Source organism: Rhincodon typus, chromosome 7 (genome assembly GCF_021869965.1).
Source record: "Rhincodon typus isolate 14 chromosome 7, sRhiTyp1.1, whole genome shotgun sequence".
NCBI lineage: Eukaryota > Metazoa > Chordata > Chondrichthyes > Orectolobiformes > Rhincodontidae > Rhincodon > Rhincodon typus.
The window spans coordinates 89,553,839-89,581,175 of NC_063338.1; the positions used below are offsets into that span (position 1 = coordinate 89,553,839).

At 44.3% G+C, this 27,337-nt stretch overlaps 1 protein-coding gene across 1 annotated transcript in view; it reads left to right on the forward strand.

The window, feature by feature from the left end:
- Positions 1-27,337, forward strand: part of slc15a2 (solute carrier family 15 member 2) — a gene marked incomplete at its 5' end in the record, with an annotated part of 108,708 nt that overhangs the window by 73,971 nt on the left and 7,400 nt on the right. The window contains 6 exons of the mRNA XM_048599259.1: positions 1,169-1,333; positions 7,714-7,760; positions 7,852-7,962; positions 11,465-11,561; positions 13,749-13,895; positions 23,076-23,180. Of these exons, the coding sequence (XP_048455216.1) occupies positions 1,169-1,333; positions 7,714-7,760; positions 7,852-7,962; positions 11,465-11,561; positions 13,749-13,895; positions 23,076-23,180 (672 nt within the window). The remainder of the gene's footprint in view (positions 1-1,168; positions 1,334-7,713; positions 7,761-7,851; positions 7,963-11,464; positions 11,562-13,748; positions 13,896-23,075; positions 23,181-27,337) is intronic.

The window sequence follows — 27,337 nt, forward strand, 5'->3', positions numbered from 1 at the left end:
AAAACATCAGCCTTCCTGCTCCTCTGATGCTGCTTGGCCTGCTGTGTTCATCCAGCTCTACACCTTGTTATCTCATTTAACATTTCAAGTCCTGTGACTCTTAATGAAGTTGCTTTGGATGAGGGATAGTTGGAAAGGTTGGTCCTGTACCCACTGGAGTTTGGAAGAATGAGGGGTGATCTGAGTGAAACTTATAAGATCTGAGGGGACTTCATAGGCTGGATACCTGCAGGCTGTTTCCTCATGTGGGGAAGACTAGACCTAGGGGGCAGAGTTTAAGAATAAGAGATTTCCTTTTTAAGATGGGGGTGAGGAGAATTTCTTTTCTCTCTCTTGGTAGGTCATCATTCAGTTTAGCTCAGTTGGCTGAATAGTTGGTTTGCAAAGCAGTGTGATGCTAACAGCATGGGTTCAGCGTGAGGTTACCGTGAAGAACTCTCCTTCTCAATCTCTCCCCTCACCTGAGGTGTGGCGACCCAGGTTAAATCGCCACAGTTGTCTCTCTCTCTCTCTCACTCTCTTTCTCTCTAATGAGAGAGCAGACCTCTGGTCCAGTGATTTCCATCACTCTGTGGCTTCAGCTACCTCAGCACTAAACCCTGGAGCTGCTTGCTACTCAATACCCCTTTAAAGACATTCAGTGAGGTCACCTCTTTGAGCGTCTAATGCCTTAGCCTCAAATGCTTGCCTGATTGCATTCCTTTGAATCACTACAGAACGTTTTAAGGTCTAATTGACCGGATGACCGTGAGATGCAGAAGCAAAAGTAGGCCGTTCAGCCCATCAAGGCTGTTCCGCCATTTAATGAGAGATCATGGCTGATCTGATAATCCTGAACTCCACTTTCCTGCCTGTCCCCCATAACCTTTGATCTCCTTATTAATTAAAAATCTGTCTATGTCAGCTGTGAATATATTTAAGGGAGCCCTCTGTAGCAAAGAACTTCACAGGTCCACCACCTTCTGAGAGAAGAAACTCCTCATCATCTCTGTTTTAACCCTCTTATTCTGACATTATGCCTTGGACTGTCCCACAAAGGGGAAAAGAAAACCTTTCTGCAGCTTCTCTGTCAAGTCCCCTTTAATACCACATGAATTCAGGTTGTTGTTAGAAGCTGGTAATGTTAGGAATGTCTTATTAAATAAATGTCCCTTCTTGTCTTTCACAGGATCCAGACCATTACATCAAGTTACTGCTCGATGCTCCAGATCAAATATTCAATTTTCATCTTACATATGAAAACATGACCTGTCTATGCTGTCAAAACATTAGTGAAAGGAGGGCGTACAGCGTATTAATGTACAAAGAGGTCAACACTCCCTGTTGCAAACTGGTCAGTAAAAATCATGAGGCAGCTCTTCTCACATTTAGGAGTTAGATTAACAAGAGGGTGAATGCTGCAGGAACACGCTTCGCACCTCCATTATTCAACCTCTAATTTCACAATCTCTCTCTTTAGAATCCCTCCAGTGCACATAGAGGCCATTTGGCTCATCGAGCCTGCACCAACCTTCTGAAGACCATCCTACCCAGACCCAGCCCCATAACCCCACATTTCCCATCACTAATCCATCACATTGCACATCCCTGGACACCATGGGGCAATTTAGCATGACTAAAACACCTAGCCTGCACATCTTTGGACTGTAGGAGGAATCCGGAGCACCCAGAAGAAGCCCACGCAGACATTGGGAGAATTTGCAAACTCCGCGCAGTCAGTTGCCTCAGGCTCTGCTCTTCCCAACTCCTGTCTAAAGTTTCATTCTGGTGCCGCTCTGTAAAGTACTAGTTGAACTTCCCACAGGGAATGATGATCACAGCCCTGTTAAAGCACAACTTGTTCCTGTTGTATAGGTGGCATTTGCCCAATGTCTCAGGAATCCGAAACACCCTCCAACACATCCAACATTGTTCATCCAACTAAATGTTGATCTGATTTACTGCTGCAATACTAAATGGCTCTTGCCGTTGTGAATAAACCAAGTATTAGTACCCTAATGCTCCTTATTTAGAACTCCCTCACTCCTGAAACTTTATTTGTAGGACCTTAATGGGCAGCACAATGGCTCAGTGGTTAGCACAGGTGCCTCACATGCCAGGGACCTGGGCTTGATTCTACCCTTGGGTGACTGTGTGGAGTTTGCACATTCTCCTCGTGCCTGCGTGGGTCTCCTCTGGTTTCCTCCCACAGTCCAAAGATGTGCAGTTTAGGCTATACTAAATTGCCCATCGTGTCCAGGGGTGTGCAGGCTAGGTGGATTAACCACGGGAAATGCAGGGTTACAGGGATAGGGTAGGAGGAGTGGGTCTGGGTGGGATGCTCTTTGGAGGGTTGATATGGACTTGATGGGCCGAATGGCCTGCTTCCACACTGTAGAGATTCTGTGGCGGGAATTGAACCTGGGTCCCTGGCGCTGCAGGGCAACAGTACTAACCACTGAGCCACTGTGCTGCCCCTTGAGCTTCACCCTCAGTGAGTGTTCCTGGGATTGGACTTTGGATGGAGTTGTGTGATTTGAGGCCAGGTTTGTTCACCAGTTTCAAACTCGCACCCAATGGGAAGCAGACAAAACTTCCGATCTTTATTGGGTCGAGGGGTTAATAGATAAGTGGTGCTCAGTCAGTAGTCCGGATTGAGGGAGATGGGGGTGCAGAAAGCAAGGAAAGAAGTAGTACACAGGCGAAGCAATTCAAATGCAGATTCAGCAGCCATCACTTTGCTCTCAGTCTTGTTTAATAAGTTTTAGCACCTACATCTTTACATGGGCCTGGACAAAGTGGGAACTGGAAACTGGGAATAGGGTAGAGATGTCAATGGTATGAAAATTTCATTGCTGCGGCACAGAACCTTTGTCGATTAAATAAGACACTTTTCACCTACCAAACCTGTTTCTGACAGGCTAGAGCTTGTCAGCTTCTCAAAGTTCCCAGTGGCCTTCTGCTCTTGTAAAAACTCACGAATGATTTAGTAGCCATTACCCAGACACGGTTGCAGGATGGTCATGACTGGGAATTAAATATCCATGGGCATCAGACTATTTGGAAGAACAGACAGGAAGGTAAGGGAGGTGATGTAGCCCTGATATTTAAGGATGACGTCAAGGCAGTAGTGAGAGATGATATAGGTTCTATGGAGGATATGGTTGAATCTATTTGGGTAGAAATTAGAAATTCTAAGAAAAAAATGTAGCTGAAAGGCATAGCCTATAGGCCACCAAATAATAATATCACATTGGGACGGGCAATAAACAAAGAAATAGTTAATGCCTGTAAAAATGGCACGGCAATTATCATGGGGGATTTTAATCTACATGTCGATTGGTCGAACTAGATTGGTCAAGGCAGCCTTGAGGCGGAATTTGTTGAATGTATCCGCGATTGTTTTCTTGAACAGTATGTAATGGAACCAATGAGGGAGCAAGCTATCCTAGATCAGCTCCTGTGTAATGAGACAGGAATAATTAATGATCTCATAGTTAAGGGTCCTCTTGGAAAGAGCGATTACAGTATGGTTGAATTTAGAACACAGATGGAAAGTGAGAAGATAAAATCAAATACCGGGGTCCTGTGCTTAAACAAAGGGGACTACAATAGGATGAAGAAGGATTGGCTAAAGTAGACTGGAATCAAAGACTTTATGGTGGGACAGTTGACGAACATCGGAGGGCTTTCAAAGCAATTCTCCAAAGTGCTCAGCAAAAGTATATAGCAGTGAAAAGGAAGGACTGTAGAAAAAAGGGGTAATCAGTCATGGACGTCTAAGGAAATAAGGGAGGCTATCAAATTTAAAAGTAAGGCATACAAAGTGGCAAATACCAGTGGGAAACTAGAAGATTGGGAAAACTTTAAAGGTCAACAGAAAGATACGAAAAAGGCTAAAAAGAAAAGTAAGATAGATTATGTGACTAAACTGCCTCAGACTATAAAGACGGATAGTAAAAGTTTCTATAAATATATAAAATGAAAGAGAGTGGCTAAGGTAAGCATTGGTCCTTTAGAGGATGAGAAGGGGAATTTAATAATGGGAAACGAGGAAATAGCTGAGATCTTAAACAGGTATTTTGTGTTGGCCTTCACTGTGGAGGGCACAAATAACTTGTCAGTAATTGATGACAAAGAGACTGAGGTGGGTGAGGGCCTAGACATGATCATTATCACGAAAGAGGTAGTGTTGGACAAGCTAATGGAGCTAAAGGTAGACAAGTCTCCTGGCCCTGATGGAATGCATCCCAGGGTACTAAAAGAGACGGCGGGAGAAATAGCAAATGGACTCGTGGTAATTTTCCAAAATTCCATGGACTCTGGGGCAGTTCCAGCAGATTGGAAAACAGCAAATGTGATGCTACTGTTCAAAAAAGGAGGTAGACAAAAGATGAGTAGTTATAGGCCAATTAGCTTAACTTCTGTAGTGGGGAAAATGCTTGAATCTAACATCAAGGAAGAAATAGCAAGACATCTCAATAGAAGTTGTCTTGATGGGCAGACGCAGCATGGGTGCATGAAAGGCAGGTCATGCTTGACTAATTTGCTGGGATTCTATGAGCGCATGGAGAACGTATGGAGAATGGGAACCCAGTAGATATGGTATGTCCAGATTTCCAAAAGGCATTCGGCAAGGTACTGCACAAAAGGCTGCTGCATAAGATAAACAAGCATGGCCATATGGGTAATGTATTAGCATGGATACGGGATTGGTTAACTAACAGGAAGCAAAGAATGGGGATAAATGTGTGCTTTTCTGATTGGCGGTTAGTAACTAGTGGTGTGCCTCAGGGATCAGTGTTGGGACCGCAATTGTTTACAAATACATAGATGATTTGGGGTTGGGGACCATGTGCAGCGTGTCAAAGTTTGCGGATGACACTAAGACGAGTGGTAGAGCAAAGTGTGCAGAGGACTCTGAAAGTTTGCAGAGGGATATAGATTGTTTATAGATTGTGTGTGGGCAAAGGTCTGGCAGATGGAGTACAATGTTAATAAGTGTGAAGTTGTCTGTTTTGGTTGAAATAACAGTAAAGGAGATTATTACTTGAACGGTAAAAATTTGCAGCATGTTACTGTGCAGAGGGACCTGGGTGACCTTGTGCATGAATCGCAGAAGGTTTGTTTGCAGGTGCAACAGGTAATTAAGAAGGCAAATGGAATTTTGTCCTTTATTCCTAGAGGGATTGAGTTTAAAAGCAGGGGGGTTATATTACAGCTGTATAGGGTGCTGGTGAAGCCACACCTGGAGTAATGTGTGCAGTTTTGGACTCCTTACTTCAGAAAGGATGTACTGGCACTGGAGGGCGTGCAGAGGTGATTCACTAGGTTTATTCCAGAGTTGAGAGGGTTGGCTTTTGAGGAGAGGTTGAACAGACTGGGTGCATAAAGATGATAGCTTATCATTTGATAGTCAATCCTTTCATTCAGCTCCTTCCGTACCTGTCATAATCTTGATTATATTTGCAATATATCAATGTTCCTCTGAACTTTTTCCTCCATACCTTCCTATTCCCATTATTCCCTGTTGAACTGAAGTATCATTGCACCACGTACACTGACTTATTGCTGACCAGGATGTGAAATCTGTGGCACTCCCTCAGCGTTGCTCTCCTTCTGTGGTCTTCAAGCTTTTAAACCTCGCGCTGGACGTTCCCAAAGCACTGCATCCTGGTTAATTTTGTCTGTCATGTGCTCACTCTTACTGGTGATCCTTCAACAAAATAACATTTGGAATGCACTTGCTTTTGTGATGTGCAGCTTTGACATGTTTTGTCATTTGTTCATGAGATACGGGTGTATTGCCAGGCCCTAGTTGCCCTTGAGAAGGTGGTGGTGAGTGGCCATCTTGAACTGCTGTAGTCCATGTACTGTAGTTAGGCCCACAATGCCCTTAGGGAAGGAATTCCAGGATTTTGACCCAGCAACACGGAAGGAATGACAATGTATTTCCAAGTCAGGATGGTGCCTGGCTTGGAGGGGAACTTGTGGTGTTCCTGTGTATCTGCTCCCCTTGTCCTTCTGGATTGAATTGAATTAACTCTATTCTCACATGTACACAAATGAGTACAGTGAAAAGTTTACAAGTCGCCACTTGTGGCTGGAAGTGGTCGTGGGTTTGGAAGGTGCTCTCTGAGGATCTTTGGTGAATTTTTGCAGGGCATCTTGTAGATAGTACACACTGCTCCTACTGAGCGTCAGTTTGGTGGGAGTGGATGCTTGTGGATGTGGTACCAATCAAGCGGGCTGCTTTGTCCTGGATGGTGTCAAGCTTCTTGAGTGTTGATGGAGCTGCTCCCATCTGGGCAAGAGGGGATAATTCCATCAGACTCCTGACTTGTGCCTTGTAGATGGTGGACAGGCTTTGGGGAGTCAGGAAGTGAGTTACTCACCACAGTGTTCCTAGCCTGAGTCAATGGTGCTGGATTTTTACATCTCACAAAGTTTTTTTGGCAGTGAAACGGCGATGTGAACCCTACCTAAGAATGATTCCAAATATATATTGTGTTTCTTTGTGCGTTACAGCCTTTTAAAAAGGCAAACATGGAACTCCCTCAGCAAAGCTGTATACATTACCATTCACTGTCAGTGCTTGTATCTTCCACCTCATCATTAAACCAGGTTTGTGACCTGCTCTTGTAGCCGCTGTATTTATAATGACTGGTCCAGTTGAGTTTCTGCTCAGTCCTAATCCCTAGGGTGTTGGTAATAGAGGATTCAATTATAGTAATGTCATTGAATGTCAAGGGAACAAATTTCAACAATGATCAACATTTAATTTATATGGAGGGAATTCCATTATCTTCAATTTTAAAGTAGCATTCACCAAATTGAGTGGGACCCCAGCACCCCCCCAACCCCCATTGCAATGAAACAGTCCAGAAAGGTAGTAAAAAGGCTTTTGTGTGTTAATGTCGCATTGAACAATTTACCCTCAAAGAATTGAAAGACTCACTTCACAGTAACTAACACTGTAGGACTCATAGCATCACAGCCTACTGTGTTAATTGGTGCAAGTTCGCATCCCGCTGCGGAAAATGGAGCACAGAATCTAGACTGATGCTCCAGTGCAGTACTGGGGGAGTGCTGCACTGCAGGAGGTGCTGGCTTCCAAATGAGAATGTCAAACTGAGATACGCCCCCCCTCCCTTCAGGTGGACCTAAAAGATCTCACAGCACTATTTCAAGGAAGAGGTCTTCCCAGTGTCCTGGCCAATATTTATTCTTCACCCAGCACCGTTCCAACAGATTACCTTCTCGTTATGGCGTGGCTGTTGGTGGGATCTTGCTGTGTAAAAAATTGCCCTCAAGTTTGCTACATTGCACTTCTGCCAATACATCATTGGATGTAAAGCCCTTCAGGACATCCATGGATCGGAAATGGCACCGTGGAATTGCAATATGGAGAAATATCCAAAATAGTGGATGGGAGAGAATTTTGGCTGTTAAAGCTGCTCCTTTTTTTTGAGACAACAAGGTGCTGCTGCAACAAGCAGATGCTGCTTGGCCTGCTGTGTTCATCCAGCCCTGCACCTTGTTGTCTCGGATTCTCCAGCATCTGCAGTTCCTACTATCTCTGATTCCTTTTTTTTGATATTTTTTTCGGTGCTGGAGCTGATTTCCTCAATCAATTACTGTTGTTATAAGTTTTTGCTTTTTTTTTGGAACTTTTAAAAATAAAACTTTCTTTCCTTCCCAAACTCCCAATAATTTGCGTTATTTTGTATTCAGCTGGAAGATCAAACATCAAAGCCACAGAAGGGAAAGGCCACATTGAGGTAGGACTCTGTCCTCTTTATTTACTCCATCTTCTCTTGTAAGTAAACATTTTCTTCTGATCCGTGCTCAGTTCCTGAGTTCTATCTACAGAATCATAAATGCCGGCTCTGAAGATTTAAACATTACCATCGGAGATGTGAATTTCGGCACAGTCGGCAAGAACTTTGGAAGCTCGTTGTACACAGTCCTGGATAGAGGATAGTAAGTGGAGGTTTGTTTCTGAAATACTTTGTCACGATGTGTGCCTTGGATTTCAATCACCACATTATCAGGGCCTAGTGGTATTATTGCTGGACTGTGAATCCAGAGACCCAGATAATGTTCTGGGGATCAGAGTTCGAATCCCGCCATGGCAGATGGCAGATGGTGGAATTTGAATTCAATAAATATCTGGAATTAAGAATCTAATGATGACCGTGAATCCATTGTCAATTGTTGGAAAAACCCACCTGGTTCACTAATGTTCTTTAGGGAAGGAAACTGCCATCCTCACCTGGTCTGGTCTATATGTGACTCCAGACCCACAGCAATGTGGTTGACTCTTAAATGCCCTCTGGGCAATTAGGGATGGGCAATAAATGCTGCCTAGCCAGCGACGCCCTCATCCCGTGAATAAATAAAGGGAAAAAAAAAAAGCCCTCATCTATGTATTGTAGGTATGTTAGTGTTATAGCTATGATAGTGGGTGAGCAATTCATTGATTACGTTTGAATCCTATCTATGGTGAGCTGTGAAACTGCAATGAAGAAATCCTTCTCCAGCCCAACATCCCTTGGAGATCTCTGTGCTCCTCCAATCCTGATTTCTTGCACATCCCTGATTTCCACCATCTACAAGGCACAGGTCAGGAGTGTGATGGAATACTCCCCACTTGCCTGGATGAGTGCAGCCCCAACAACACTCAAGAAGCTTGACACCATCCAGGATAAAGCAGCCACTTGATTGGCACCACCTTCAGCATTCAGTCACCTCATCACCATGAGAGCAATGTGCGCCAACTGAAGTGGCACTTTTTCGAGAAAAGAGAAGATTGAGGGTGTAATTGATAGATATCATTTTTAATTTGATTTGACATGTACCTAGGTACAATGAAAAGTTTTGCTTTGCATGCTGTACAGTCAGATCATACCATACAAAGTGCATTAGGGTAATAGAACAGAGTGAGGAATACAATGTTACAGCTGCAGAGAAGGTGCACAAAGAGCAAGGTCAACATTCAGATTCAAAATTTGAGAGGTCCATTCAGAAGCCTGATAACAGTGGGGAAGAAGCCATTCTTGAACCTACTGGTACGTGTGTTTAAGCGTTCGTATCTTCTGCCAATGGAGGTTGGAAGAGATTATAACCAGGGTGGGAAGGGTCTTTGATGATGTTGACTGCCTTCCCAAAGCAGCGAGAAGCACAGATGGAGTCAATGGATGGAAGGCTGGTTTGCGTAATGGACTGGGCTGTGTTCACAACTCTCTGTAGTTTGTTATGGTCCTGGGCAGAGCAGTTCCCATACCAAGCTGTGATGCACCCAGGTAGGATGCTTTCTATGGTGCATCTATAAAAGTAGGTTAGAATCTTTATGGACATGCCCCCGGAGGTAATGAAAGATTTTAATAAGGTAGATGTAGAGAAAGTGTTACATTTGTAAGGGAGTCCGAAATCAGAGGGGATAAATGAGATAGGCTCAGGAGAGTGGCCCAGAGTGTAGATCGACCGTAGGATTCACTAGCAGGGCTGGATTTTTAAAAATATTCTTTCATTAAATATTGATGGCATTAGCAAGCCCAGCATTTTTGGCCCAACACTAATTACCCTTGAATTGAGTGACATGTTGGACCATTTCAGAGAGAATTTATGAGCTGTATTGCTATGGGTCCAGAGTCACATCTAGGCCAGAACAGGTAAAGCACATTTCCTTCTCCGAAAAGACAATTGGTTGTTTAAGCGAACAATGATAGAGATATATTGCGAGCTTTATTAATCAAACACCATTAGTTCCTTTGGTGAGATTTGAACCTATATCTCCAGAGCATTAAGCTGGAGCTCTAGCTTACTAGCCCTGAGTGATATTGTCATTGCACTATCATATTGCCAAACAGTGTGGCAATAACATAACATTTAAGGGGATGCTGAATCTGCACATGAGAGAGAAAGAAATAGAAGGGCTTTTAAAATGAAAACAGAAAGTACTGTAAAACCCAGCAGATCTGGCAATATCACTGCAGCGGTTCAAGAAGGCAGCTCACCACCACCTTCTCAAGGGCAACTCGGGATGGGTAATAAATGTTGGCCAGCCAGTGAGACCCACATCCCACATGTAAATATATAGATTATAACTCGTGGAGAGAGAAACAGAGTTAACATTTTGAGGCCAGTATGACTGTTTAGAACATTGCACTTGATACATTAATGCTATTCCACAAATGCTGCCAGAATTTTTCCAGCACATTTTTTTATACATTTCACAGCTCCAGAGTCTGCAGACTTTTATTAACTTTAGAAGGGTCGCTGGAAAGGGTGAGATGAGGTGGCAATGAGAGGGGGATCATGTAAAAACAAATTATACCAGTGCAGCTCATTTGCCTGTTCTGAACTCAAAGAAACAGGTTTTCACTTTTTCTTTATTCATTCAGCAGATATAGCTGTTGCTGGCTGGGCCAGCGTTTCTTGTCTGTCCCTTGTTGCCCTTGAGAAGGTGGTAGTGAGCTGCCTTCTTGAACCGCTACAGTCCATGTGCTGTATGTTGACCCACAATACCATTAGGGAGGGAATTCCAGGATTTTGACCCAGCGCCTGTGAAGGAACGGCGATATATTTCCAAGTCAGGATGGTGAATGGCTTGGAGGGGAGCTTGAAGGTGGTGATGTTCCCATGTATTTGCTGCTTTTGCCCTTCTAGAGGGAAGTGGTCATGGGTTTGGAAAGTGCTGTCTGAGGAGCCTCGGTGAATTTCTACAGTGCATCTTACAGATAGAACACACTGCTGCTACTGAGCGTCGGAGGTGGAGGGAGTGGGTATTTGTGGTTCAGTGCAGGTGACAAGTCAGTTATGGGGTATTAACCAGGACAAAGTGTTGTCTTTATTTAAGCGAGTGTATATTAGTTTGTAACAGGGTAAACATAGGAAGGATGTTCCCGATGACTGGTGGAGTCCAAAGCCAGGAGTCACAGTCTAAGGATATAGGGTAGGCCTTTTAGGACTGAGATGAGAAGAAATTTCTTTACCCAGAGAGTGGTGAGCCTGTGGAATTCACTACCACAGAAAGTGGTTGAGACTTAAACATTGAATGTTTTCAAGAAGGAATTAGATATAGTTCTTAGGGCTAAAGAGTTCAGGGAAAAAGCAGGAACAGGATACTGAGTTGGATGATCAGCCATGATCATATTACATGGCAGAGCAAGCTCAAAGTGCTGAATGGCCTACTCCTGATCTTATTTTCTATGTTTCTACTAAGCATTCTAATGGATTGGTTGGGAACTTCTATGAGTGACACCACCCCAACCCAATACCCACACCCTTCCCCCAACCCCTAACCCCCCCCCACCCCCACTCGCCTGGAGACAACATGAGTCTTGAACCTGGCCAGAACTAGACTGCTATGACATGGACCTAATATAGCACTCGTGAACCCCACTATATTTTTTATTTTGGAGAGTGAACAGGAACAAATATCAGGTCCTTCGTTCCACTGATCATTGTGTGTTTTACACAGCTACAAAGTATCGTGCCAAAATGAAACAACGAAGCAGGTTGTGGATGTGGGACTGATCGACTTTGGAGCAGCGTATACACTCATTCTGGGTAAAACGGTGAGTGTGAAGATGAATAATACAATCAATTTTGTTGGATTAGAACTTGCGGGACGGTGGGGAAATTGCAGGAGATGGACAGAAACATGGAGTACAGGCCCCAGTCAGATTGGCTACAATCTTATCAAACAGCAGAGTGTGCTCGAGGGGGCGGAAGGTCCCACATGAACTGTTAATTCTTCAGTTGGGATTAATTGGAAAGATTTTTCAAAGAGCCAGCATAGGCAGGTTGGGCCAAATGGCCTCCCACTGTGTTAGAAGAATCTACAGTTAGGCAGACCCTGCCCAAAACATTGTTTACTGAATTAAGGCAAGTTTTAGAAAACAACATTCCCATCTTAGATCAGGAATTAAATGCAAAACCAGAGGCAAAGTGATGAATGTTTTATAGAAGAAGTTAGATTTGGTTCTTAGGGCTAAAGGGTCCTATTTTCTATGTTTCCATTTGGTAGTTGAATCTACCGTACTGACATGGTCTTTAATTAAAGCATAGGTGATGCAAGTTTGATAAGACAAAAAAAAATGTTGAGAGAAAGTCCATGAGAAGTTGGTGAAGATTTCATCAGCTGCATTCTAGAAGCTTCTTTCCAATTTTCTTTTGGCAAATTTCTGCTGTTTTTGATCTCGATTGTTCTCAGTTTTAATCAGTCCATTACTGGAGGCCATGTCTTCAACCCCCTAGAACTCACTACTTACACCTCTCTACCTCTCTTTCCTCCTCTAAGACACTCCTTAAAGCCTACCCATTGAATATTTTATTTTATAACACTGCAGTGACACTTTGCTTCATTAAAGGCACTGTAGAAATGTGAGTTGTTGATCTGAATACCGTCCAATTCCCCTGCCACTTTCATTGATTAATTAATTGATTGATTGAAACATTGAAACATAGAATATAGGAGCAAAAAGAGGCCATTCAGCCCTTCAAGCCCACTCCGCCATTCTTCACAATCACGGCTGACCATCCAACTCAATAGCCTAATCCTGCTTTCTCCCCATAACCTTTGATCCCATTTGCCCCGAGTGCTATATCTAGCCGCCTCTTGAATACATTCAATGTTTTGGCTACTTCCTGTGGCAATGAATTCCACAGGCTCACCCCTCTTTGGGTGAAGAAATGTCTCCTCATCTCTGTCCTAAATAGTTTATCCCGAATCCTCACACTGTGATTCCGTGGTTCTGGACACACCCACCATTGGGAACATCCTCCCTGCATCTACCCTGCCCAGTCCTGTTAGAATTTTATAAGTCTCTGTGAGATCGCCCCCTCATTCATCTGAACTCTAGTGAAAACAATTCTAACCTAGTCAATCTCTCCTCATACGTCAGACCCGCCATCCCTGCAATCAGCCTGGTAAACCTTTGTTACACTCCCTTGAGAGCAAGAACATCCTTCCTCAGAAAAGGAGACCAAAACTGCACACAATATTCTAGGTGTGGTCTCACCAAGGCCCTGTACAATTGCAACAACACACCCCTGCCCCTGTACTCGAAACATCTCTCAATGAAGACCAACATACCATTTACCTTCTTTACTGCCTGCTGCACCTGCATGCTTACCTTCAGCGTCTGGTGCACAAGGACACCCAGGTCCCACTGCACACTCCCCTCTCCCAATTTACAGCCATTCAGGTAGTAATCTGCCTTCTTGTGTTTGCTTCCGAACTGAATAACCTCACATTTATCCAAATTATACTGCAGTATACCCAAGTACAGTGAAAAGCCTTGTTTGTGAGCAGTACAGGCAGATCATAGTAAGCAAGGGCATACAGATCATAGGGTGAAAAGAAAGCTTGGACAGAGTAAGGTATACAGGTTACACTGCACAGAACATGCATGAGGCAAGATCAGCATTAACAAGCTCAACATTATTTGAAGTTAGAGAGGTCCACGCAGCAGTCTAATAACAGCAGGGAAGAAGCTGTTCTTGAACCTGTTGGTGCGTGTGTTCAAGCTTCTGCCTGACGGAACAGGTTGTAGGAGAGCATTACTGGGATAGGGATGGGTCTTTTGATGACGTTAGTGGCCTTTCCATGGCAATGAGACATGTAAGTGGAGTCCATGGGTGGGAGGTTGGCTTCCGTGATGGTCTGGGCTGTGCATACCACCTTCTGTAGTTTCTTGACATGATATCTCTTGGGTTTGGAAGCACTGACTTTTTTCCTGTTATGTTCCACTTTCTTTCAGCCTAAAGACCACAGCTTGAAGATTTGGAAGACTGAAGACATCAAAGCGAACATCATGCACGTTGCGTGGCAAATCCCTCAGTATGTCTTGATGTCTGCTGGAGAGGTTATGTTCTCCATCACTGGTGTGGAATTCTCTTACTCACAGGTATTGTAATGTCCCTGAGCTTGTCTGACATTGCTGGGCTTAAACTAAGAGAAAGATATTTCAACAGGGACTACTGGATGCTTTGATCATAAAGATATATTTTTGTTTTGATCAGGATCATGTGCAAAAATACCAGAGTAAAGGGGAAAGGACATTTGTACTGCATAAGATGATTGCTAGATGATTTTTCTAGCTTTTGATAGACCCAGAGATTGAATGAGTTGTGGAATTTTCAGCAGTGATTAATTTGGGAACTAGAAGTCTAAACTAGAAACAAGAGTTGGCCATTCAGCCCCTCAATCCTGTTCCACCATTCAATGAGGCCAGGCTGATCCATGACCCAACTTCATACACCTGAATTTGGCCTATGTCCCTCATACCTTCGCTTAAAATAAATTACGTGTCTCAGATTTAAAATTAATAACTGAACCAGCATCCACTGCCATTTGTGGAAGAATTCCAAACACCTACCACCCTTTGTGTTTAGAAGTGCTTCCTAAAGTCTCTCCTGAACGGCCTGGCCCTAATACTCAGGCTATGCCCCTCTTTCTGGAAACGCCAACCAGTGGAAATAGTTTATCTTTATCTACCCTGTCCTTTCCTGTTAATATCTTGAACATTTTGATCAGATCACTCCTCAATTAAATTCGTCTGTTCTGAGTTATACATTTATTACAGTTGAGAAGGAAGCCATTCTGCCCTTCAGGTACATGCCAGCTCTCTGTAGAGCAGTCCAAACAGTTTCATTCACTCATTCTCTCCCCATTTTCTCTGCAAATTTATTTCCCTTAAGTATTCTAGAACCATTACGGGCAGAGATGAATAGCCAAAGGCTATTCCCAGGGTAGGGGAGTGCAAAACTAGAGGGCATTGGTTTACGATGAGAGGCCAAAGATTTAAAAGGGACCTAAGGGTGGTGCATGTATGGAATGAACTACCTGAGGAAGTAGTGGAGATGGGTACGATTACAACATTTAAAAAGACATTTGGAGAGGCACGTGGATAGGAAAGATTCAGAGGGATATGGCAGGCAAATGGGACTAGTTCAGTTTAGGAAACCTGGTCAGCATGGATGAGTAGGGCTGATGGGCCTGTTTCCGTGCTGCTTGACTCTATGCCCATCCAGCTTGCTTTGAAATCATTGTCTCCACCCTCACCACACTCATAGGCAGCAAGTCCCACGGTGGCTCAGTTGTTAGCCGTGCTGCCTCACAGCTCCAGGGACCCGTGTTCAATTCCACCCTCGGGTGACTGTCTGTGTGGAGTTTGCACATTCTCCCCGTGTCTGCATGGGTTTCCTCTGGGTGCTCCGGTTTCCTCCCACAGTCCAAAGAGGTGCAGGCTAGATGGATTGGCCATGCTAAATTGCCCCATAGTGTTCAGGGATGTGTAGATTAGGTGGGCTATAGGGGGAATGGGTCTGGGTGGGATGCTCTGAGGGTCGGTGTTGACTTGTTCGGCCGAAGGGCCTGTTTCCACACTGTAGGAATTCTATGATTACAACTCGCTGTGGAAAAATGTTCTTCCTCACATCCTCGTCTGTATCTCTAACACCAAACTTAAATCCGTCTTCCTGCAGTCCTTAGAACATAGCACAGGAACAGGCCCTTCGGCCCGCCATGTCTGTGTCAACCATTATGCCATCTTCCTACATGTGTTCTATGTCCCTCAATTCCCTGCTTATATGTGTGTCTGTATAAATAACTCTTAAACGTTGCTATAGCATCTGCTTCGACCATCTCCCCTGGCAGTGCATTTCAAACAGCTGTCATCCTCTGTCTGAAAATCCTTCCTTGACATCTCCGTTAAACTTCCCCGCCCCCACTGACCTTAAACCTCCACCCCCTTGTATTTGACATTTCCACCCTGTGAAAGAGACTCTATTGATCCACTCTATCCATGCCTCTTCTAATTTTATATATTTCTATCAGGTAACCCCTCCATCTCTGACGCTTTAGCGAAAATAATCCAAATTTGTCCGACCTCTCCTTGTATCTAATACACTCCAATCCAGGCAATATCCTGATAAACCTCTTTTTTCACCCTCTCCAAGGCTTCCGCATCCTTCCCACAGTGCAGCGACCAGAACTGCCCACGGTTCACCAGATGTGGCCCTAACACAGCAGCAACTTCTTGCCAACTTCTTTACTCATACAGCAAGCATACCCTGTGCCTTCTTTATCACTTTACCCACTCGTGTTGCTCTTTCAGGGGTCCTGTTCGCCTCACCGATGTCCTTTGTCTGCGTGGGCCTCGAATTGATTTGTCTGCAGCACTGTGCTACCACTGGGTCACCGTCAGGTTTCCGCTGCAGTATGTGAGCTGGCCTTGTTTCTTTACCAGAACTTCCTGCTTTACCCTGCCTACAGGCAATGACGAACACGTGTGTGTCCTGAACATGGAAGGAGACAATTCGTCCCCGCACTACCTCTTGTGAACCACATCCAATTACCACAGAATGGGTCACAGGAGGAAAAAAAGCCATTTGACCCATCGAATCCCTACCAGCTCTCTGCAAGAACAGCTCAGACACTTGTTCACCACTTCCCTGATTTTCTTTTCCGTTCGAAAAGCACTGTTGATTCTGCCTCCCCCACACTCTCAGACAGTTCATTCCAGACCCTAACCACTTACTGTCTGGAAAGAAATGTCTTCTGATGTGGCCTTCGGTTCTTTAGCCAATCATCTTAACTCTGCCCTCTAGTTCACAAGCCTTCTGACAATGGAAACCGTTTCTCCCTCTCCACTGTGCCCAGAGCCCTCACAATTTTAAACATCTCAAACAACTCACTTAACACCTTTCACTTCTCCAGGGAGGACAATCCCAGCTTCTCCAATCAATCTGCGCAACAAAGTCCTTCACACTCAGGAACTTTCTTGTAGCGGTTTTGGGCTCTGTATCTAAGGAAGGATGTGCTGGTGTTGGAGGGGGTTCAGAGGAGGTTTCCGAAAATGACCCCAGAGATGAAGAGCTTGTCTTATGAGGAGCGGTTGGGGAGTCTGGGTCTGAACTCAGTGGAGTTTAGAAGAATGAGTGGGATCTGTTTGAAACTTACAGAGCACTGAGAGGCCTGGACAGAGTGGACATGGAGAAGATGTTTCCACTGGTAGGAGAGACTATGACACAAGGGCACAGCCTGAGGGTGAGATGAGGAGGAATTTCTTCAACCAGGTGGACTTGTGGAACTCATTCCTGCAGAGGGCTACGTAGGCCAAGTCATTGAGTGCATTTAAGTCAGAGATAGATACGCTCTTGATTAGTAAGGGGATTGAGGTTTACAGGGTGAAGGCAGGGGAATGAGGTTGAGAAACATATCAGCGATGATTGAATGACAGAGCAGCCTCATTGGGTCAAATGGCCTAATTCTGCTCCTGTATCTTATGGTCTTTCGCAGATTGTTTTGTGCATCTCTTCTAAAGCACTGTAAAGGAATTTTTGTTCCCTCATAACAGTCTTGCTTGGATTAATTGTATCAGATTCCCCCTCGTAATTGGGTAACAGAACAAATTGTGTTCACCTCTCCCCCTCCCCGCCCCTCCAACACACTGCACTCAGCTTTGCTGGCCTTTCCCTTTAGCGACATGAGACAGTGCAGCTTGCTTCTTGCGTTCTATCAGTGCGGTTCCTCAGATTGGGTGGGTCGTGGGTGAACCAGCAAACAGCTCCCCTAACGCTGACTGGCAGTCACTCAGCATAGCTACAATGGGTCCTGTTTACACTTATCTAGCATAACGTTCAGCTCCTGCTTGATCCACCACCCTATTCAGACCTCGAGCAGAGCAAATACACAGGAACTCCTCCAACCAACTCTCCCGAAATAATTCTGCTAAATTCCCGTCGGAGTGAGGAAAATATATCCCAAGACTATTTCACTCAATTCTGAGGGAGGGTCACTAGACCTGAAACTTTCACTCTGATTTCTCTTCACAGATGCTGCCAGATCTGCTCAGCTGTCCCAGCAAGTTCTCCTTTTATAACATAGAACATAGAACAGTACAGGCCCTTCAGCCCACAATGTTGTGCTGAACTTTTACACTAATCCTAAGGTCTATCTAACCTCCACCCCTACCTTATACTATCATCCATATGCCTATCTAATAGTTGCCTAAATGCCCCTAATGAGGCCGACTCCACTACCCTCTGCGGCAATGCATTCCACACCCTGACCACTCTCTGAGTAAAGAACCTACCTCTGACGTCTCCCCTATATCTACCTCCACTCACTTTGAAACTATGCCCCCTCATAATAGCTATCTCCACCCTGGGAAAAAGTCTCTGGCTGTCCACTCTATCTATACCTCTGATCATTTTGGACACCTCAATCAAGTCACCTCTCATCCTTCGTCATTCTGAAGAGAAAAACCCTAGCTCTCTCAACCTTTCCTCGTAAGACCTACCCTCCATTCCAGGCAATATCCTGGTAAATCTCCTCTGCACCTTTTCCAATACTTCCACATCTTTCCTGTAGTGAGGTGACCAGAACTGGACACAATACTCCAGATGTGGCCGAACCAGGCTTTTGTATAGCTGGAGCATAACTTCACGGCTCTTGAACTCAATCCCTCTATTAATGAAAGCTGACACACCATACACCTTCTTAACAACTCTATTCACCTGGGTGGCAGCTTTCAGGGAACTGTGGACATGAACCCCAAGATCCCTCTGCTCCTCCACACTGCCAAGAATCTTTCCGTTAACCCTGTATTCTGCTTTCAAGTTTGTCCTTCCAAAATGAATCACCTTACACTTTTCTGGGTTAAACTCCATCTGCCACTTCTCAGCCCAGCTCTGCATCCTATCAATGTCCCTTTGTAACCTAGAACAGCCCTCAGCAGTATCCACAACGTGACCCACCTTCGTATCGTCCGCGAACTTACTAATCCACCCTTCCACTCCTACATCCAAATCATTTACAAAAATCACAAACAGAAGAGGACCCAGAACAGATCCTTGTGGTACACTACCTGTAACTGAGCACCATGTTGAATATTTTCTGTCCACTACCACCCTTTGTATTTGAAGGGTCAGCTTATTCTGAATCCAGTCTGCCACATTTCCCCCTATCCCAAGCCTCCTTACCTTCTGCATGAGCCTACCATGGGGAACCTTATCAAACGCCTTACTTAAATCCATGTATACCACATCCACTGCTCTACCTTCATCCACATGTTTGGTCACCTCTTCAAAGAATTCAGTAAGGTTTGTGAGACATGATCTACCCCTCACAAATCCATGCTGACTATCACGAATCAAACTGTGCCTTTCCGAGGGATCATAAATCCTATCTCTCAGAGCCCTTTCCAGTAATTTTCCCACCACTGATGTAAGACTAACTGGCCTGTAATTTCCGGGGTTATCCCTATTCCTTTTTTGAACAAGGGAATGACGTTTGCCTCTCTCCAATCTTCTGGCACTATACCCGTGGACAGTGAGGACGAAAAGATCATTGCCAAAGGCCCTTCGATCTGTTCCCTCACTTCCCATAGAATCCTTGGATAAATCCCATCAGGCCCGGGGGTCTTATCTATTTTCCAGTTCCTCAAAATTCCTAGTACATCTTCCTTACTAAGGTCGAACTCCTCTAGCCTACCAGCCTGTTTCACACTAGGTCCCTCTCAGTTGTGAATACCGAAGAAAAGTATTCATTAAGGACCTCTCCTATATCCTTAGGCTCCGTGCACAAATTCCCTTTACAATCCTTGATTGGCCCTACCCTTTCTCTGGTCATTCTCTTATTCCTCACGTACATGTAAAAAGCCTTGGGGTTTCCCTTGATCCTATCTGCCAAGGTTTTCGCTTAGGAGAGCTTTAAAGGGGCTTTTCTCAAGCCCCATTATAGCTCTCCTAAGCCCTTTCTTCAGCTCCTTCCTGGATAACTTGTATCCCTCTAGAGCCTTTTCCGTTCCTTGTTTCCTAAACCTTATATAAGCATCCTTCTTCCTCTTAACCAGTTGTTCGACCTCTCTTGAGAACCAAAGCTCCCTCACTCGACCGCGTCTTCCCTGCCTGCTAGGGACAAACATATCGAGCACACGCAATATGCATTCCTTAAACAATCTCCACATTTCTATAGTGCTCTTCCCTGACAGCATCTGTTCCCATTTTATGTTACCCAGTTCTTGCCTAACAGAATTGTATTTACCCTTCCCCCAATTATAAACCTTACCCTGCCGTATGTACCTATCCTTTTCCATGACTATTGTAAAAGTAACAGAGTTATGATCGCTACCGCCAAAATGCTCTCCTACCAACAGGTCTAACACTTGGCCCAGTTCATTGCCAAGCACCAAATCCAAAGTGGCCTCTCCTCGTGTTGGTCAATCTACATACTGTGTCAGGAATCCTTCCTGAACACACTGGACAAAATCTGCTCCATCTAAACTATTACAACTAAAAAGTTTCCAATCAATATTTGGAAAGTTGAAGTCACCCATGACTACAACCCTGTGACTTCTGCACCTTTCCAGTATCTGCCTCCCAATCCGCTCCTCCACTCCTCTGCAACTGTTAGGGGGTCTGTAAAAATCCCCAACAAAGTGACTGCTCCTTTCTTGTTCCTGACCTCAACCCAAACTGACTCTGTACACATATCATTCTCAAACTGCCTTTCAGTAGCTGCTGTACTAGCCCTGACTAGCAATGCCACCACCCACCTCTTTTTCCACCTCCCTATTTCTTTTAAAGCATCTAAATCCTGGAACTTCCAACAACCATTCCTGTCCCTGAGTTACCCAAGTTTCTGTAATGGCCACAACATCGTAGTCCTTCTGTTACTATTTCACCCCATCCTTCCTCTGATGAAGAAGCAAAGAATCGCACTACCTTCACTAACCATCAGGGGGAGCCAAGAGGCAAGATCTAAAATCCAAGGGATGTGGGAATTACTGGACGAGATCCGATCAAGAACTTTATAGTTCATTTGCTAATTTCCTGATAGTCATACGATATGAAATAAGGGAAACCACAGTGGAGCAGGGCTATATATAATGGGTCCAATTTTATTTAATTTATTCAAAGCTCTGCTACTGTAACCATGTTACAACACGAAATCGTTCACAGAACCAAGTATCATTCACCAGGCAACTGACCCCCTTAATATTGCCATCACTGAATCCCCCACAATCAACATCCTTAAGGGTTACCATTGATCAGAAAGTGAACTGGACTCACCACATAAACACTGTGGTTACGAGAGCAGGCCAGAAGCTAGGAACACTGCAGCCAGTAACTCACCTCCTGACTCCTCAAAGCCTGTCCGCCATCTACAAGGCACAAGTCAGGAGTGTGATGGAATACTCCCCACTTGCCTGGATGGGTGCAGCACTGGACCGTAGAAGGTTGAGAGGTGACCCTGTAGAAGTTTATAAAATAATGAAGGGTACAGATAGTGTTGCTGGTAGATGTCTTTTCTGGAGGATAGGGGATTTCAAGACGAGGGGGCACATTTTTAAGGTGAGAGGAGAGAGATTTAAAAAAGACATGAGGCCAAATTCTTTTACCCAGAGGGTGGTTTGTGTGTGGAATGAACTTCCAGAGGAAGCAGTGGATGTGGGCACAGTTACAATGTTTAAAAGACATTTGGATAAGTACATGAATAGGAAAGGTTTAGAGGGATATGGGCAGGAGCAGGCAGGTGGGACTAGTTTAGTTTGGGATTATGGTCAGCATGGACTGATCAGACTAAATGGTCTGTTCCCATGCTGCATGACTCTATGATCATTCAGAACAAAGCAGCCCGCTTGATTGTCGCCCCATCCAACACATTCAACCTTCACTGACTTTACCACCAATACAATGTGAATACCATCGATGAGGTGCAGCGCCGTAACTGACCAAGATTCCTTTGACCGCACCTTCCAAACCCACAACCTCTATCACCTAGAAAGACAACAGCAGTAGATACATGGGAACACCACCACCTGCAAGTTCCCCTTCAAGCCACTCACCTGAGTTGGAAATTTATCGCCGTTCCTTCACTGTCACTGGGTCAAAATCCTGGAATTCCCTCCCTAATAGCATTGTGGGTCAACCCACAGCAGGTGGACTGCAGCGGTTCAAGAAGGCAGCTCACCACCACCTTCTCAAGGGAGACTAGAGGTGAGCCAGCAACATCCACATCCTTTGAATGAGTTTTTGTAAAAAAAATATCGTTAGCACCCAAAATGGCAGCTCAAACCATTGTGTCTGTACTGGATCTCCTAAGGAACCATTCTCTTACTGACATTCCCCAACCCTCTTCCTCCATGACTGCGCATTTCTCCTCCTCCTCAGATATTCACAGTGTTTGGAAAATGTAGAAACATTTATGGCAAAGATGGAGGCCCATCATGCCTGCATCAGCCAAAAAGTAAACCACTGGCCTCATGTCATCTTCCAGCAAATTAAAAGCACGATACACCAAACAGGATTTAGTTCTTCTGTCTGGGCCACTGTCACAGATACCTCACTTTGCAATCCCAAGTTGCGGAAAATGATTATTGTACCTTGTTTGCTGCTACTGAGAACTTAATTATTGAGCAATGGGGAGGTTACATATTTTATTCTTTTCAAAGTGAAAAGTCCAAAGATGTGCAAGTTAGGTGGATTGGCCATGCTAAATTGCCCACAGTGTCTGGGGATGTGCAGGCCAAGTGGGTTAGCCATAGCAAATGCAGGGTTACAGGGATAGGGTAGGGGGTGTGGGTCTGGGTGGGATGCACTTCAGAGGGTCAGTGTGGACTTGATGGGCTGAATGGCTTGCTTCCACACTGTAGGGATTCTATGGTTCTGTGGGCTCTTATGATCTTGAATGCATTTCACAGGGAGAATGATTGAATTCGATTTCAGTGCTAAGACTCAAAAGGAGTTGGAGAAATACATAAAGAAAGTAAGAACTGCTGATGCTGGAGTCAGGGATAACACAGTGTGGAGCTGGTGGAACGCTGGAGGGCCAGGCAGCATCAGAAGAGAGGGAAAACTGACGTTTCAGGTCGGGACCCTTCTTTAGAAAAATACATATTTGAGGAAAAAACAAAGGGAGTCGAATTGCTCTGGTAGCTCATTCAAAAAGCCAGACAGAGCACGATAGGCAGAATGGCCTTACTGTGCTGTATAATTCTGTAACGATTTTTCAGAATCATTTATTTGTTTGGGGAGAAGATGTTTCCAGTGCACAATCACTGCCATTTTTGTTATTTCAGGCTCCTTTGAACATGAAAGCTGTTCTCCAATCTGGCTGGCTCCTCACTGTTGCATTTGGAAATGTCGTGGTAATTATTGTGGCCAAAGCTGCTTACTTGGAACAGGTATGTGATCCCATCATTCTACCATTTCCTGCTCTGTGACCCACGGACACCAATAGCGCAGCCCGAGTCCTGGAGAGAGCAGAGGCAAAACTGTCCGATGTATTAGGACCAAAACGGGCTGAGAACAAATTGGCAGCTTGCTGGTTAGAAAAATTTCTTCAGGATGGACAGGAATATCATAAATTGTGAAAATTGGAAATTCGTGGTCATGTTTCACAGCTATTGCAGGTGCGTGCACTTGTACCAGGTACATGTGTTGTGAGTGTGAGTGAGCAGTGTCTGCAGTAATGACTAGGTGAAGTTATCCCAGTTCTAAACTCTCTTAGAGAGAGATGACTTGTGGTAGTTTAACCTGACAGTTACACTGCCTCAGGCAAGGGGAGGGACTGAGAAGTAAAGTCCTTCATGGTAACCCTTAGCTGGTGCAGGAATTGAACCCCTGCTGTCACTATTGCTCTATACTGCAAACTAGCCATCCTGCTAACTGAGCCTAAACAGTGGCTGCATGTAAGTTGTGTTTCTGTGATAGCCATGACTGTGTGTAGTTGTGTCTGTGTGTTAGATGTATCTTTGTCTGTGTGTTAGTTGTGCCTGTGTGATAGCTATGTCTGTGTGTTAGATGTATTTGTGTGTTTACTGTGTTAGCTGTTTCTGTATCCATGTGTTAGTTGTGTCTGCGTATTAGTTATTTCTGTGTATTGGCTATGTCCGTCTGTGTGTTTGCTGTGTCTGTGTGTTAACTATGTCTGTCTGATAGCTATGTCTGTCTGTTAGCTGTGCTTGTGTGTTAGTTGAGTCTGTGTATTAGTTGTGTCTGTGTTAGCTGTGTCCATGTCTTTGTGTTGGTTGTGTCTATGCGTTAGCTGTGTCTGTGTCTTTGTATTAGCTGTGTCTATAACTGTGTTAGTTGTGTCTGTGTATTAGCTGTATCTGCATCTGTGTGTCAGTTGTATCTGTGTGGTTATTGTGTCTGCAAATTAGGAATGTATATCTTATAGTAGAAAAGTGCATTTTTTTTAACCTTGGAAGATCAGGACTGCTCCTATGATGCTGCTTGGCCTGCTGTGTTCATCCAGCCCTGCACCTTGTTGTCTCGGATTCTCCAGCATCTGCAGTTCCTACTATCTCAGTTTCCTAGAACAATATGTTGTGGATCCAACAGGCAGTTTTGGATCTGGTGGTGTGCAGTGAGGCAGGTTTAATAAATGATGTCAGAATAAAAGGGAGCAGTGACCATAACATGGTAGAATTTAGTTTTCAGTTTGAGAGCAAAGAACTTGGGATCAGAAATAATTGTACTAAGCTTAAGCAAAAGTAATTACAAATAACTGAAGACAGAACTAGCTGTATTGGACTAGGATAGGAGGTTTGAAGTAAAGACACTTGAGAAACAATGGCACATATTTAAGAAAATAGTTCTTGACTCACAGCAATGATATATCCTAATGAGCAAGAAGGATTCTAGGAAGGGGATAATCCAATTATGGTTAACCAGGGCAGTTAAGGATAGCATCAGATTGAAAGATGCAATATACAATATGGTAAGGATTAGTGGTAAACCCGAGGATTGGGAAATTTTTTAAAAAACCACAAAAGATGACCAAAAAAATACTAAAGAGGAAGGAAATAAACTTTGAGGGTAAACTTGCAAGCAATATCAAAATAAACAGCAAGAGCTTCCTTAGAGAAGCCAAAGTGACCATAGGCCCCGTAGAGAAGGAGACTAGGGAAATGATAATGGGGAACCTGGAAATGGCAGAGGAGTTGAATAAATATTTTACATCATTCTTCACAGTAGAAGACACTAATAGCATCCAAAAATTACCAAATATGCAAAGAGCAAGAGGAGGAGAGGAAATACATACAATAACTAAGACCAGAGAATAAGCATACGAGGGAAACTAATGGGGCTGAAGACCAATAGTTCCCCTAGACCTGATGGGATGCATCTGGGATATTAAAGGAAGTAGCTACAGAGATATTAGATGCTCTGGTAGTAATCTTCCAGGAATTCCGAGATTCTGTCCCAGAGTTCCAGAGGATTGGGCAATGCCAATGTAGCATCCTTGTTTTGAAAAGAGGAGACAGAAAACAGGTAATTACATGTCACTTGGTTTAATATTTGTTATTGGGAAAATGAGACTCTATTATGAAGAACATTGTAGAAGAACATTTAGAAATGCAGAATATGATCAAGCAGAATCAGCATGGCTACATGAACAGCAAATCATACCTGACAAATGTACAAGAATTCTTTGAAGTGGTAATAAGCAGAATAGACAAAGGGGAAGTATTGGATGTAATAAATTTGGGTTTTCAGAAGCCCATGGATTTGGGAGTATTACATTAGCATGGACAGAGGATAGGCTAATTAACAGAAAACAGACAGTGGGGCTAAGAGGGGCATTTTCAGGATGGCAACCTGTAATACATGGTGTGCTACAGGGATAAGTGCTAGAGCCACAATTATTAGTGAGTTGAATGAGGAAAATAGATGCATTATTATCAAATGTGTGGATGACACAAAAATAGATGGGAAGGTAAGTGGTGAGGATGACACAAAATGTCTGCAAAGGGATATAGACAAGTTTAGTGAGTGGGCAAGAAACTGGCAGATGGAATATTAGAGTCATAGATTATACAGCATTGAAATCCCAATCAGTGATGCATTTTGGGAGGTCTAATAAGGGAATGAATGGTAGATCCTGAGGGAGTACTGAGGAACAAAGGGACCTTGGTGTATAATTCCATAGATCCCTCAAGGTGTCAGTACAGGTAAACAGGATGGTAAAGAAGGCGTATGGGAGGCTTGCCTTCATTAGCTCTAACATAGAATGTAGAAGCAAGGAAGTCTTGTGACAACTTTATAAAACATTGGTTGGGCCACGGATGGAATGCAGTGTACAGTTCTGGTCACCACAGTACCAGAAGGATGTGATTGCACTAGAGAGGGTGCAGAGGAGATTTTTAAAAATTCATTTATTGCCCATTCCTAGTTTCCCTTGAGAAGGTGGTGGTGAGCTGCCTTCTTGAACCGCTGCAGTCTACCTGCTGTGGGTTGACCCACAATGCTATTAGGGAGTGAATTCCAGGATTTCGAGCCAGCGATAGTGAAGGCACGGCGATATATTTCCAAGTCAGGATGGTGAGTGGCTTGAAAGGGAACTTGGAGTTGGTGGTGTTTCTACTTGTCTGCTGCCCTTGTCCTTCTAGATGGAAGTGGTCGTGGGTTTGGAAGGTGCTGTCTGAGGATCTTTGGTGAATTCCTGCAGAGCATCTTGTAGATAGTACACACTGTTGCTACTGAGCGTCGGTGGTGGAGGGAGTGGATGCTTGTGGATGTAGTGCCAATCAAGCGGGCTGCTTTGTCCTGGATGGTGTCAAGCTTCTTGAGTGTTGTTGGGGCTGCATTCATCCAGGCAAGTAGGGAGTATTCCATCACACTCTTGACATGGGCCTTGTAGATGGCAGACAGGCTTTGAGGAGTCAGGAGTTGAGTTGAGTTACTTGCTGCAGTATTCCTAGCTTCTGGCCTGCTCTTGTAGCCACTGTGTTTATGTGGTGAGTCCAGTTGAGTTTCTGGTCAATTCAGGATGTTGATAGTGGGGGATTCAGTGATGGTAACACCATTGAATGCGAAGGCGTGATGGTCATAGCCTGGCATTTGTGTGGTGTGAATGTCACTTGCCACTTGTCAGCCCAAGCCTGGATATTGTCCAGATCTTGTTGCGTTTGAATGTGGACTGCTTCAGTGTCCGAGGAGTCACGAATGGTGCTGAACATTGTGCAATCATCAGCAAACATCCACACTTCTGATCTTATGATGGAAGATGGATCATTGATGAAGCAGCTGAAGATGGTTGGGCCTAGGACGCTACCCTGAGGAACTCCTGCAGAGATGTCCTGGAACTGAGATGATTGACCTGCAACAACCATAACCATCTTCCTATGGGTCAGGTATGACTCCAACCACAGGAGAGTTTGTCCCCTGAAGCCCATTGATTCCAGATTTGCTAGAGCTCCTTGGTGCCACACTCGGTCGAATGCAGTCTTGATATCAAGGGCTGTCACTCTCACCCCACCTCTGGAATTCAGCTTTTTTGACCATGATTGAACCAAGGCTGTAATGAGATAAGGAGCTGAGTGGCCCTGGCGGA